Source organism: Rhinatrema bivittatum, chromosome 7 (assembly GCF_901001135.1).
Source record: "Rhinatrema bivittatum chromosome 7, aRhiBiv1.1, whole genome shotgun sequence".
Classification (NCBI taxonomy): Eukaryota; Metazoa; Chordata; class Amphibia; order Gymnophiona; family Rhinatrematidae; genus Rhinatrema; species Rhinatrema bivittatum.
Window position 1 is genome coordinate 189,017,539 of NC_042621.1, and position 13,476 is coordinate 189,031,014.

A 13,476-nucleotide genomic window follows, 5' to 3' on the forward strand; every position below is an offset into this window, starting at 1 on the left:
CCCATCCGCGGTCTGTCCCTCTGACTACTAACATTGAAGACTGCATTTCTAGAGGCAGTCTGTTTGGCCCGTCGCATCTCCGAGATTCAAGCACTGCCCTGTCGAGAACCGTTCCTCAGGTTCACACCGGGATCCATACAGCTGCGCACAGTCCCCTCTTTCCTCCCAAAAATGGTCTCTCCCTTCTATCTAAACCAAACCATCTCTCTGCCATTGCCAGACGAGCATAAGGTCTGGGAAGAATCTCGCCGCCTTCGCCACCTTAACATCGGCAGACTCCTAGTTCGATACCTGGAAAGGGCGGAATCCGTACGAAAGACGGACCACCTATTTGTCCCTCACAGCTGGAAGAAACAAGAGGAAGTGGCCTCGCGGGCAACCATAGCCCGCTGGATCAAAGAAGTTATCAAGGCAGCCTACGTAAAGGCAGGCAAGCCCCCACCTCTATACAAGTCAAGGCCATTCCACTAGAGCCCAGGCAGTGTCCTGGGCGGAAACCAACTGGATGTCACCCGCCAAGATCTGTCGGGCAGCAACATGGTCCTCCATCCACACCTTCTCTAGGTTCTACCGCCTGGATGTTTAGGCTCGGGAGGACACAGCATTCGCAAGGGCAGTACTAAATGAGCCACGAGCAGCTTCCCATCCAGTTCGGGAGTAGCTTTTTTACATCCCATTGGTCCTGAGTCCATCTGCTACACACTAGGAAATGGAGAAATTACTTACCTGATAATTTTGTTTTCCTTAATGTAGACAGATGGACTCAGCATCCCACCCACGGCTGCCGACAATCACGGAAACCTCAGGTGACGATCCCCGAGAGCAAGACAAACACAGATAAGCCACGCTTCCCTCTAATTAGGGCACCCATACCTACTGGGTGTTGGTGTTTCTCGGTTGAGTGCACTGGCGGTCTCCAGCTATAACCACATCAACCAGTTCAAGTTAATTAAGTTAACTAAGTTATGCAAGTTAATCAAGTTATTCAGTCACACATATATCCACAATTGCTTTTCGAAGAGAATACTGAAGAGCATGGCGTCCTGCAGGGGTATATGTACTAGGGTTGAAGTCAGATTGAAATCTGATCCATCTCCAACTGCTATCAGGAGCATACTATACCCATTGGTCCTGGTCCTGAGTCCATCTGTCTACACTAAGGAAAACAAAATTATAAGGTAAGTAATTTCTCCATTTGACCCCTTCTGAGTCAAAAGACCCCTTTGTGGGGAAACCCTGGGGCTTTGTCCCTGGCAAGTTTATCGCTTAACCAGAGCCTCGATTCTTTGAATCGGTGCATCCCCTTGTGGGCTGGGGGATGGCAACAGCAGTCATCTGACTGTTTTCCTGTGCACTCTTTGTTGATTTACCGTGGTGGCCTTCCCCATCCGAGGGTGGCTGCCAGTGGCAGATTGGTTGCTGAACCTCAGCTATCAGTGATTGTGTCTCAACTCTCAACTAGGGAGTTGACAGGTTTTTTGGGATCGGGAGGCCCTGATTCCTGTTGCTTTCCTGTCCCTTCAGAAAGGGGGATTTGACTGGGTTCCAGGGCCACTCTTATAGGTTCCCCTCTGGATGCCTACAAGGGTTGTCCCTTGTTCACTGTTTCCTGGAGAAGGCATATCCCGGCTTCTGACTGGTGGTCCCTCTCGGTTCCTCATGGGATCAGAGAGCCAGTCGAGCAGTAGTGCTCTCCTTAGGTTGTCCTAAGGCACATAGCAGGTCTATTTCGCGAGGGAGCCTTTCCAGAGTAGCTCCCTGGTGAAGGTTAGGGGTTTCTCCCGTCCAGGAGTCACCTTTCATACCTGCTGAACTCAATGGACGTTTTTTGATAAGGAGCACTATTCTAGTCATTCTTGCCTGCAGGACCTAACCTCAGTGATGATGGTTCTAATCCATCTAATTGGCGAGTATGCCTTTCAACCTATTGCCATATCCATGGCTGAGGGAGTTGGGGGAGGGGGCGAGGGACCCTGCAACAGAGGTGCTGCTCTTTAGGGATAACCCTGTCTGTGGATAAGGGAGTCCTGGTTCATGCAACGATTGTTCCATTTACTGGACCGTGTGCTTCCTTGAGGGAGGTATATGCTATCATGTCTTAGGTATTAATACTAAGCCAGGTTCGGGGCAGTCCGTTTTGCAATCGCCTTTGCCCTACCCTGGTACCTTTAGGGGTTCCAGGCTATGAAGAAATCCTGTTCGACAGGGGTTTACATTTGCGGCAGCCTGGCTTCCTATCTCTTAGTGGAGCGTTTCTGGATTTCTTCCCTGTGGAATTCGCTCTCAACTTCAGCTGTTCCAAGCAAGCTGAGGGCTCTCTCGGTGGGTAACTCCCTACTGGAATTGGCAGTGAGTTATTCGCTTGTGGTTGAGATATACAGCCAGGTGACTTGTGCTTACCCGGAAGTCCAGCAATCTGCCTCCTTGTGTTCTTCGCTTCTTCTGACTTCCAGTTGGAATGTCGGGGGGAGGGGAGGAAAAGCTACAGCATTCTGGTATATCTTATTGTATACCTGCAAGGAAAGAGAACCTCTTTTTCCCCTATATTTTCGCCAAGCTCTGGCCAAAACTTCCTTTAGCTTTTCTCACTTCACTAGATTGCCCAAAGGGTCTTCCTGCTCACCTCAACTATCCTATAGATAGGATGGATAGCCCTGCCCTTGACAGGGTGCAGTGTGACTGAGCTTCAGGTCTAAATTATCTCCCTGCTCAGGGGTTTGGGCTAGCGATCCCATTCAGGGATTGTCTTTCATCCCCTGAAACTCTTGATGCTGACCTGCATGGTCAGCTATGTCTGGTACTTTGGCACGTAAGGTCTGTCCCAGACCCTGTCATTGTTGCTGATTTATTCTTCCAAGCGTTGCTTGGGTTTTCTGCCCATTATGCCTATTAGCCAAACATGGGCATATTTCTGCAGAGACATTATGTCCTTTGGATGTCGGTGGACCACAGTTTCTTTCTGGGGAGTTCTCAGGGCCAGTTGGTTTTTTGATTGTCTTGAAACACTGAAGGAAATTGTGTGGTCTTTGTCCAAGATTCCTTCTCTTGTTTACATCTCTAGACTTTTTCTGTATCCAGGAGGTTCTAGACCTACTGTCATCAGGGTCTACTAATCAAAACCCTGCTTGTTATGTTTTCCATGATGCAGAGTATGTTTCTTGCTGGCACTCGCATCACTCCCCTGCCTTAGGCGTCTCTGCTATGCATTAGGGTTTTGTGTCTCCATCTTTTCTATGGTTTTCTCTTTGTGGAACACAACTCTTTTCCCGCCTAGACCCCTTAGTGGGTTGGCTGCCTCACAGGCAAAAGAGAGAGAAGTGATGCTTTCAGCATGGTGTGGTTTCCCGCTTGTCCTGCTTGGACACCCTATAGCTTGGGATTCACCCATGTGGGAGGACTACCATCCTAATTGTCCTCTGAGAAAGCAGAGTTGCTTACCTGTAACAGGTGTTCTCTGAGGATAGCAGGATGTTAGTTCTCACAAAATCCAGCCGCCTTACCTGGGAGTTGGTTTCTCCATGTATTATCTATATTATGGGCTGAGGGACTCTGCCTAGGGGTCAGGGTGACAATTACATCTGCACATGCTCAGTAGGGCATGTTTGAAAGCTATAGATTCTTTGAGATCAAAGTTCTGGACCAGGGCTCCATCCGATGATGTCACCCATGTGTGAGCCCTAACAAATGATTTCAACATACATGATCTTTGAAGTTGCATTAAATTCAACTGTGCATTCAAATAATATTATCCGTTTAAAATTGAATTACAGCAAAATGTATATGTAATTAAAATGGTGACCTCAAAAAGTGCAATGCTTAGATAGCATGAATGAAATGGTGTGTGGTGAAATTTGATTGTTATTTATTTAAATGGAAAAACCAGTGATCTGACATGTAACACCTGTTGTATGGCTAAAAATAAAAGTAACTTTCAGTTGCTCATCTTTAAAGATGTATGGAAACATTTTAAGTAGAGCATAATTTCATTTTCTTTTGACTTCCCATTCTTTGTTGGGCTTGTGAGATCTGTTACAAAAAGGTACCCAGGGCACAAACAGCTGGATATCTGCATTGATACTTGTATTGCTAGTGGAAAACACACTTTTCCCCCCAGATAATTTAATATTTGTGGTTTTGTTTGCATTGTCCAAAGGTACCACTTAAAAGATGTGATTGTTGGGAAAATTTACTTTCTTTTGGTAAGAATAAAAATTCAACATATGGAGATACAAGTGATAAAAAAGGAGATTACAGGAATAGGTAAGCTACAAAGAAAATTCTCTTATTAATCATTTCTGAATTTCAACTTGCATAATTATTGTATGATTGTTCCAGGAGTGGAAGAGTAGCCTGGTGGTTAGAGCAGCAGGCTAAGAATTAGAGATGTGCATTCGTCCTGTTTCGGCAACCCCGAAAAACGAAGCACATTTTCTCGAAATTTCAGGAAAATTTATTTTTCAGGGTTAGTGTGTGCTAACCCGAAATTCAGGGCGGCCGAAAAAAAAGAAAAAAAGTCCAAACTGTGGAAAACCGAAGCTTCTACTAAGAATCAAGGAAGCCAGGGTTCATTTCCCATTTCTCCGACTGATGCTCCTTGTGACCTTGAGCAAGTCACTCCATCCTCCATTGCTTCAGATACAAGCTTAGGAGGATTTGCACGTGTAAAAATGGGTTTTATGCACCTAAATGGGTTTTTGAAAACTGCTACTTTTATGCACATAACTCCTTTGAAAATTCAGTTCATAGGGCTGAAGTGTCCAAAGGTTTTATAGTGGCAAAATGGGATTGACCACTTGCCTCTGCTTTTACTGTAATTTGGAAAATGTAAAATATGTTGCTATAAATATTTTTGTTTAGCTAATCTACAATTAACTTAAACTTACAAAAGTACAGTTCTAGCTCATTTTGAAATGTAACTTTACCTCAGCCCAGCTTTTAAAGTGGCAGAGATTAATGATCAAAATTGAGCTTGCTGTAGGTAGAAGAAGGCAATTCAAACCATGGATTAACAAAAAAAATCTCAATTTGGTGATTGAGGAAGCCATCCTAAGACATACCAGGCTTGTTTTTAACTGGGGCTTAGAGGTACAGAAAGATTACTGAATTCAGTTCAAATTGAGCCTTTGATATTTAGCCAAAGGGTCATTTTTCTTTTCTGTCTGCACTTTCTGTAACTCTATTTCCCTTGCAGTACCTTTCCACTTTCAAGTTCTGCCTTGCATACCCACTTCAATGAACATTTCAATAGCCAGGGACTTAGAATAAAATTCCTTTAGCTGTTGTACTTATATACTTTGTAGTCATCGTATTAGTGTTTTATTACTTTGCCATATATTGTGCTATATTCTAATATCAGCACTGTGTAAAACTAAAAATCACAATTGTGTTCTTGCCAGCCCTGATGAGTTTAAAGGGGAAGAACATTTTTTTAGAACAAGAAACACTGAAAAGTTTATCAAAAATTCTTCTGTGATTGAATAGGACCCAGCACTACGACGGAAACTGAAACAATTGCAAAGTATGAAATAATGGATGGGGCACCAGTAAAAGGTATTTGTTTTTATATTTGGCTTTTAAAATATATTTTTAACTCACTTTTATTTAACAGATGATATATACACCCAAAGTCAGAGGCATCATACATAATATATATCCAAATACACAAATTTAGAACTACCAAAGTTCATACATACACAAGTCTGTTTCCAATCCCAAAGTACTACAGTAAAACTTCATAAATCAAGTATACAAATTGTTCCAGTACTTCCCCCAAGTTTGATCATATTTGTCCAGTTTTCCCCCAAAGTAAATATGTAATCTTTTCAATGAGATCAATTTCAGTTAGCGGTGACTGCATTTTAAACATATTAGGAGTCCCTTTCCAAAATAATGCTATTTCCTAGCACCCAGAAAGATGAATGCAGAACCAGTGGGTGATATGCACCTCTGCCAGGAGATGGAGATGGAGCAAAACTGATGTCTCAGTATATATACTCCTGCAGTAACATCAGCCTGCCAGTATTCTCTTCAAAAGCAACTGTGGACAGACTAGTAAAAACTTGATTAAAAACAGATAACATATATATAGAAACATAGAAATGACGGCAGAAAAAGACCAAATGGCCCATCCAGTCTGCCCAGCAAGCTCCCACACTTATTTTCCCATACTTATCTGTAAGGTTTTGGAAAAGAAAAAAAAAAAGAAAGAAATACAGAAACAAAAAAAGGAAGAGTTTTTGTGTAGGGCTTCTTCCTTTGCCGGTCTCTGTGCTCGACACATCGTTCAGGCGTTCTTCCCGCCCCGAGAGAGGTTAAGGGACATGGGCAGCCTGGCGGGGTTGAGCAGCCTCTATCAGCTAGACCCTGCTCAGGCTTTTTTACTGTGTGCTGTGTGGAATGCTGTGGCGGGGTTTTCGCGCACTTTTGCCTGCGCGTTAGGCTGCCCTCTTCAGGACCGTCTGTTCAGACAGTGCGTGTGGTTGTGCACCCAGTTTTTGAGCATTTAAATGAGCGTCTGTTTGGGCATCCAGGTTATAGCGATATCTTATCCTGTTTGCACAATTTGGGTGCGTCTGTGCACTTAAGTTTGGGGCGCCTAGTCTTGGGATGCCTAAATTTTGGATGCATAAAATTAAAAAAAAAAAAATTTACAGCAAGAGTTCAGGTGGATGCATACCTTCAGTCGCCCATTAAACATACTGATGGACTAATGGCCCTATAGCTAAGAAACCCAAATGCCTTTCCTTATGCGCTGCCTGTCATATTCGGGCATCTCAGCCTGGTGTGCCCTCTAACTTGTGCCAGCACTTTTTGGAGGCTCAGGAAGAATTACCTTCCTCTGATTTTACTAAGCCTTTGTGGCACTCAGGGACTGGAGGTCGCCATCACTGGTGTAGGGGGTGAAATTCTTCAATGCATAAAACAAGAGCAGGATCTAAGGTTGATTGTATCAGATCTCAAGATGGTCATACAGATGGATAAGGCGACAGCAAAAACCCAAAGGATGCTTGGGTGCATAGGGTCATGAATGGTCAACAGAAAAAAAGTGATATTGTCCCTCTAAGTCCCCAGTGAGACACCATTTGAATGCTGTATACATTTCTGGAGATCACACCTTCAAAAGGATTGTTACAGAGTGACCACGTTTCCTTTCTGTTTTATGTGCAGGACTAGGCTGGAAGCCTAGTCTACCTTAATTCCATAGACAGAGAATGCTCTGTGGGCGGGACCCTTTGGGGTCAGGGAAGAGTTCAGAGGGTGGGACCCAGCTTGGGCTGGGATAAGAGCGCAGACCTAGCTGTCCTCAGGAGCTCCCTAAGCCTCCAGAAGGAAGGCAGCTCCTGTAAAGCATGCTGGCCTACGAGAAGGGTGTGAGTGTACACTGACCAAGAAGGAAGGTAGTGTATAACCAACTCATTTACAACATAAGGGTTAAGGTAAGAAGTTTATTGAGAAGTTTGTGTTTGCTTAATAAAGTTTTTCTAAAACTGTGAAGGATTTCAAAGGGGCATGGGATAAACACTGTGGATCCATAAAGGCTAGAGGATGGGAATGAAGAGAAGAGCCATGGGGGTGGAGTAGTGGAGTGGAGGCTATTACCTGATGATTACTACCCTTACTCAATAAGACTTTGCACAGTTAATGCAACTTCAACATTGCTCTCTGCTTCAACGGCAAGGGGAAATGTGGAAAAGAGGATTTGCATTCAGATAACAACCAACAAGGACTGAACTTCACAATCTGGGTAAACAAATAAGCATGCGGGTAGCTTGCTTATAACTGTGGTTACTACCCTAAACCAATTAGGCCTGATACATCACTTTGAATGCATATACAGCACTGCTCTTTGCTTCAGCGGTAGGGAGAAATGCACTGGTAAACAGGATTTACATCAGACAACATCCAACAAGGCATTGATCTGTGCAGTCTAGGTAACCAAGCATCAGGGTAACTTGCTTGATGCGGCGGCTACGACCCTTAACCTTTAAGCCTTATGCTCACCTGTGATGCAACTCCAACATTACTCTCTGCATCAATGACAGGGGATGGCAGGAAATTTGAATCAAACAGTTACCAACAAGGGCCCTGAACCTGATGGTTGATGAAACAGATAAGTATGGAAGAATAATGAAACAGATAAGTATGGGAAAATAAGTGTGGGAGCTTGCTGGGCAGACTGGATGGGCCGATTGGTCTTTTTCTGCCGTCATTTCTATGTTTCTATATATATGTTATCTGTTTTTAATCAAGTTTTTACTAGTCTGTCCACAGTTGCTTTTGAAGAGAATACTGGCAGGCTGATGTCACTTCAGGAGTATATATACTGTGACATCAGCTTTGTCTCCAACTGCTGGTAGAGGTGCATAACCCACCGGTTCTGAATTCATCTGTCAGAGCTAAGGAAAATAAAATTATCCTTAGCTCTGATACTTATCTGTAAGTAGTAATTTCTCATTGTATGTTAGGCAGCATGAATACGATGATTAATCAGTCATATCCTTGCCTCCCACATTTACATGTACATCTTGCCAATAAATATTTTGGCTTTTAAAATATTTTAATGCAGAATAGAATACAATAAACCTATAGCTCATTGAAATTTTATATTTTTGTTGATGAATTTTTTATATATTTTTGTATGATTTTAGGCAGTATGGCGGTTATAAAGACTCCATATATGGCCAGTGCCCCTGCTAAACTTTAGAGGAATTTCTACTGCTAATATTTTTAGATGTAATCAGTTACAATATTTGTACATCATGTGCTTTACAGCTTTCAGACTTTGCATCAGAAGGAATTTTCAGAAGACTTAAAAATTATTAGGTCCTGTTATACCTTTAGAACTTTAAATTGTGTTTTCAAGTTTTTATAAAGTTATCTGTGCGACCAGGGTACTGCATTATTTACTTGAGAGACAAAACTTACTCTCAAAAGTGATGTAGTTTTGAAACTTTATGGTCTGATATGTCCAAGACTTTGTAACATATTTGAAATTTTTATAACTTAGTGGGCCATATTTAAGATTAATCTGTTCATTAGAATATGGGTTACATAGTTCCCACTTTTAATGTGCCCATTTTTCCTTTGTGATACTTATTGATTCAGTGTTTGCCTCTAATTGTCCTGAGGCAGTCGTTCAATATACCTAATATTTATGAGATATAATTTATACATATATAAAGGTAATGAAAAATACAGACACAGAATGGGATGAGATAGGAGAACTGTATATTGTTTCTCAATAAAATTCACATTCTACATGAAATGAATTTGAAATCTTTAACTATGGGGGTTTAAGAAATGTAGAAAGGTGATAGCAGAAAGAATAGTTGTATCTTAGACATGCCACTTTTTCAGCTTTACTTACTGAGGTCTTTATTATTTTTTTTAAAGGAGAATCCATTCCTATCAGATTATTCTTAGCAGGATATGATCCAACTCCTACAATGAGAGATGTAAATAAAAAATTTTCAGTGAGATACTTTTTGAACTTGGTCCTCGTAGATGAAGAAGATAGACGGTACTTCAAACAGCAGGTACAACATTGTCTTCATTTTTTATCTCATCTTCTTGATGTATTTTTGCTACATGTATAAAACTGGGGAAACCATTACTGTCTAGAGTCCTAGGCACTAATAAATGTATCCTATATACAGATGAATATATGTTCCAAGTGAAACTTGATTGTAAGGAAAGTTTTGTAAAAGATTTTAATTCTAGAACATCATTCCAAGTACAGACAATATAGCCATAATAGCTGCTTAACACAGAGCCATATGATAAGTCTGACCTTCATTTAATACTTTAGAAAGGACAAATTCTAGTATTCAGTTTCTTAGCATTCAGACAGGTTGATCCATACCAGTGGGTTATGTACCTCTACCAGCAGATGGAGACGGAGCAAACATGATGTCAAGGTATATATAACCCTGCACTGAATCAGCCCTCCATTAATCTCTGTCTCCAGCAGATGGTGGACGTGCATTTCCCTACAGGGGATTACTTGTTTAAAAAAAAAAAAGAGAGAGAGAGAAGTAGAAGGAAATGAGAGAGAATGTTAGGATTCCGCTCATCCTCTCTTCTATTCTGGTTTCCGAGCCTCAGCAGGCCAATCCGACGTTTGCCTCTGCCTCCGTGAGGGGATGGAGAGTCGTGGCAGTTTTGGCAGGTTGAGTGACCTTTTGGGCTTGGCCAAACTCTCAGGCTTTCTGAGTTGCCACATGGTGGACCACAGTGGCATTCGCGTGCTTTTTATTTCTGTGCAGGCCTGCTGTGAAATAGTGCCCGATGTCAGTTCGCGCCTGCGCGTCTGCCTGGGCCGCGTCGTTGGGCATACAAGTTTTGAGCATCCGTAGTATGTGCTTATATATTTAAACATCCCATACTTGGGTATCCTCTGCTTGGGCATACCATACGGGTTCGCCTTGTATAGACGCACAATTGTCAGTTGCTTGTTGTAAGTGTGCTGCTAGTGGATATTTTATTCCATGGCGCTGGTAGTAAAGAAGCCTAAATGCCTTGCGATTTACACTGCTGCCATAGGTATAGATAGATATACTTTTGCCGTATATATTGCTGGCATATATGTGATTTACCCTGTTGCATTACAGCCTGGGGTTCCCTCAAACCTAGACTACTGTAATTCCTTACTACTAAGACTTCTAGCATGTCTCTTAAAACCACTACAACTATTACAAAATGCCACAGCAAGACTCTTAGTAGGTTCCCTATATGTACAAGGATCAGTCCAGAGAAGTGGGTTGTGCATCCCTACCAGCAGGTGAAGTCAGAGAGCAAATCTTTGGGCACTGCCATGTATACAAGAGTGCCACCTTCAGTCCCTCAGTATTTCTCTGACTCCAGCAACTGGAAGAGAGGCACCTGCAGTCTTAGTTAATTTTTCAGTTTAGTTAGTTAGATTTTTACTCTTAATTTCAGGTTTTTTCTTCAGGATTGCTTCCTGAGGTGTTAGGCACCTTCGTGGGCCATCCCTCAGTTGAAGCCGGACGTCCGTGGGGTTGGTTACCTCCGTCTGGGTTTCGTCCGTCACCACTCGGAGTGTGAAGACCAGGGGCTCCTGGTTTCTCACCTCCGTGGCTGCTCCCCCAAAGCTGCTCCTTCGACCCTCTCTGCTCTACAGGACTCAGTAAAGTTTAAAAAAAAAACAAAACCCCAAACTGAGTGTGACTTCCTCTGTGATTTCGGCTGAGGTAAGGGGTCAGGACAGCCAGCCTTGCAGGCACTCTGGGGTGTTTGGCAGCCCTCCGGTCCCCTTTCCCTCAACTCCCGGGGCTCCGGGTTGCTCTGGAGGGACGGGGTAAGTGTTTTCTTCGCCAGCCAGATTTTGGCATGGCTCACTGCGCTCAGCAGCGTGGCGCGTTGCAACGGACCTGTCGGCATTTTTTTCTTCTGCCTCAGTCTCAGCGCACATTTTTTCTTCAGCTCCGGTGGGGGAAGTTATCGCGGCCTCGACTCCTTTCTGGTATCGGACCGCCAGCAGCGTGCCATTTTTTCTATTTTTTCCGTTCCTCCCCTCAGCTTCTGGACTGTGTGGCTGCGCGGTTTTTCAAGGGGCCCTCGCTTTCTCTCCCTGGTCTGTCAGGCTTGTGGGCGCGAAGACAGACTTTAGTTTTGATTTCCCTCCCTTATCCTACTCCTAGGGATGGAGAGTTCGTCGGGCCCTGAGCCCTTCCCCCGGGATGGGGGGGTCTTCATGTTGAGGCTCGAGGGAGGAGGGCTCCCCTCCAGTCTTAGCCCTTGTGGGGGAGGACAGCGCTGAACCGGCTCCTCAGGATCCCATTCCAGCGGATGGAGACCTGGAGGGGTTTTCGCCTGAGTTTGTGTTGTTGATGCACCAGGCTTTCCTGGCCAGAAAGCAGGGGGCTTCAGGAGGCAAACTCAGTCAATGGGTCTTTCCGAGCCGTCGCTCAAGTAGGGTCGACTCGAGGAACAGCAGGCCCGCGGGGGAAGTGATGGTCCCCATGGGCCGCAGACCCCACCCCCACCCTCTGGAGCTCCGGACCCGGGTTCGGCTCAGGTTCCAGATTCGGTTCCTGATCTTTGGGACCTTGATCAGGATGATGCAGATGAGGATGATTTGCCACCCACAGAAAGGGATGATCCCAGCTTGGTCCGCCTTTTTAAGCGGGAGGAACTACGACCCCTTATTCCCCAGGTGTTGGACATTCTGGGGCTTAAGATCTCTCAGGAAGAATCAGATAGTGATGGGGTTAATCTGGTCCTTGACGGAATAAGGGATCCCACTTCGTCCTTTCCACTTCCTAAATTTTGCAAGCAGGTGACCCGCGAGTGGGACGCACTGGACGTGGGACTCAAGGTGGGCAGAGCTATGGCCAAGCTCTATCCTCTTTCAATGGATGTCTTGGATCTTCTGAAAATTCCAAAGGTGGATGCGACTGTTTCGGCCGTGACAAAAAAGACCACTATTCCGGTAGCGGGTGCTGCCGCTTTAAAAGATATGCAGGACCGTAAGCTGGAGATCCAGTTGAAGCGAGTCTTTGAAGTGGTTGCATTGAGTCTTCGGGCCACGATCTGCGCCAGCCTTATGCAGAGGGCGTGTTTGTGCTGGGTTCAGGCCTCTAACGTCACTACAGGAGCTGGCAGTGGTGCCGCCCTGGAGGGCACTCATTTGGAGGCGGGCATTGCATATGTAGCGGATGCGCTTTACAAACTAGTGCAAACTTCAGCGCGCAGCATGGTTTCTGTGGTGACTGCGCGCCGACTGCTGTGGCTGCGCAATTGGTCAGCAGATTTGTCTTCAAAATCTCAGCTGTGTAACCTCCTGTTCAAGGGTAATCTCCTGTTCGGTGAGGAACTGGAGCAGTTGGTGAAGTTACTCGAAGAATCTAAGGGGCATAAGTTGCCGGAAGATAAAAGGCCCACCAGAAAGGTGTTTCCTTCGTGGTCGCATTTTCGGGATTCACACCAATTCGCTCCGGCAGGTATTCCTTGCCTTCCACGTCTAAGCAGACCTCAGGACGGCAACAGTCCTTTTGAGGGGGTCGTTGTCCCGGCCGGGACTCTGGACACCTCTCAATGAAGCCACAAGTCCCCATTCCGTCGTCGAAGCTGTCGGGGGCAGATTGTCCAGCTTTTACACAGAATGGGCAAGGATCACCTCAGACCGTTGGGTCCTGGAGGTGATCAGAGAAGGCTACGCTCTAGAGTTTTCATGTCCCGTGCGGGAGGTGTTCGTGGAGTCCTGTGTGGCCTCACGCAGCAAGCAGGAAGCAATACAGGAGACCCTACAGCGCCTGATCCAGCTACAGGCCATTGTCCCAGTTCCGGAGGCAGAAGAGGGTCGGGGACGTTACTCGGTTTACATTGTGGTTCCCAAAAAGGAGGGCACGTTTCGTCCCATCCTCGACCTCCAGAAGGTGAACCATTGTCTCCGAATTTCTCGTTTTCGCATGCAAACCCTGCGAACGATACTGGCTGCCGTTCGGATGGGGGAGT

At 44.8% G+C, this 13,476-nt stretch overlaps 1 protein-coding gene across 2 annotated transcripts in view; it reads left to right on the plus strand.

Moving 5' to 3' along the window:
* Positions 1 to 13,476, plus strand: part of VPS26A (VPS26, retromer complex component A) — a 123,637-nt gene that overhangs the window by 85,241 nt on the left and 24,920 nt on the right. For both annotated transcript variants that reach the window (XM_029609658.1, XM_029609657.1), the window contains exons 6-8: positions 4,154 to 4,260; positions 5,482 to 5,550; positions 9,394 to 9,536. In XM_029609658.1, coding sequence (XP_029465518.1) covers positions 4,154 to 4,260; positions 5,482 to 5,550; positions 9,394 to 9,536 — 319 coding nt within the window. The remainder of the gene's footprint in view (positions 1 to 4,153; positions 4,261 to 5,481; positions 5,551 to 9,393; positions 9,537 to 13,476) is intronic.